This window comes from Chiloscyllium plagiosum, chromosome 15, assembly GCF_004010195.1.
Source record: "Chiloscyllium plagiosum isolate BGI_BamShark_2017 chromosome 15, ASM401019v2, whole genome shotgun sequence".
Lineage (NCBI taxonomy): Eukaryota > Metazoa > Chordata > Chondrichthyes > Orectolobiformes > Hemiscylliidae > Chiloscyllium > Chiloscyllium plagiosum.
In genome coordinates, this window is record NC_057724.1 from 847494 (window position 1) to 848704 (window position 1211).

General features: G+C 43.8%; 1 protein-coding gene across 7 annotated transcripts in view; it reads left to right on the top strand.

Moving 5' to 3' along the window:
• LOC122557037 (utrophin-like) overlaps positions 1-1211 on the top strand; it is a 688507-nt gene that overhangs the window by 222696 nt on the left and 464600 nt on the right. For 6 of the 7 annotated variants that reach the window (XM_043704260.1, XM_043704256.1, XM_043704261.1 and 3 more), the window contains exon 21: positions 472-608. In XM_043704260.1, the coding sequence (XP_043560195.1) occupies positions 472-608 (137 nt within the window). The remainder of the gene's footprint in view (positions 1-471; positions 609-1211) is intronic. The other variant, XM_043704259.1, reaches the window with a different exon arrangement.

The following is a 1211-nucleotide window of genomic DNA, read 5'->3' on the forward strand; positions in this document are numbered from 1 at the left end:
TGACTGTATCGGTGCTACCTTGTGCTCCCACGAGGAGGTTGAACAGTTCATCCACTTTACTAACACCTTCCACCCCGACCTCAAATTTACCTGGACCGTCTCAGACTCCTCCCTCCCCTTCCTAGACCTCTCCATTTCTATCTCGGACGACCGAATCAACACGGACGTTTACTATAAACCGACTGACTCCCACAGCTACCTAGATTACATCTCCTCCACCCTGCCCCCTGTAAAAACGCCATCTCATATTCCCAATTCCTTCGCCTTCGCCGCATCTGCTCCCAGGAGGATGAATGCATTCTAACATTGGTGCTGTTAAAATTAGTGATGTTGTCCCAAGCATTTGAGCACTCACAGCAATGTTATATTTCCTGTAATTTTGAGTTGGGGTTATTTGATTTTTTGATGCTAATAACAGTTGCTGCAGTTTAGTTCTTCACTGAGCCTTTTTGTAATCTCCCTCATTGAAAGGGTTAGAAAGTCCTTGGAGTGTCGATGCTGTAAAGTCGCTGAAAACGTTGCTTGACCGATCCGAGGCCCAAGTTATATCAGATTGGAATACAGTTATTACACTGGAAGCTGCTCAGAATACATTAAAATACACAGCGGTAAGGAGCACCTAGTTATCATCAGAAGTTTATAATGCACTGTGGCTACTTTGCTTAGTTACATTAATTCCTTAGTGTGAAAGGTTATTCCGTGAGTGTCAGTTCATCAAATTCAAGAATGTTTTACTCTGGATTGTTTCTTTCCTGAGGGAGTAAAGAGTAAGTAATCAATCTTGGAGATGCATGCTAATGGAGTTGCATGCTAATAGAGATGCAGTAAAGCATCTCCTAAGAATCCTAAAACTCGTGTTTTGCAAGATTACTCGATTGGTTATTAGTTTGGCCTATTAGCTCCGAAACAGAATATCACTGCTCAACCCTGGCTAGAACAGATCATTCAGTAACATGCTCGTTTAACTGTCTCTATCTCTTGTCCCTTCATTTTCCTGTTGTGTCAATCCTTCCCTACTCTGTTACTCCTTTGCATTCCTTTTCTACTGCACGTTTGTGCTCTCCCTGTTCACTCCCTTACATGCTTCTTCATTCCGGTTGCACACTCTCCTACCCCACCACTCCTCCTTTGCCTGCTGGCTATTTTCTTTCTCTCTACTCTACTTTCTGTCCCCACCTCTCTCCATTTACCACCACTCCCTCCACTCCCCC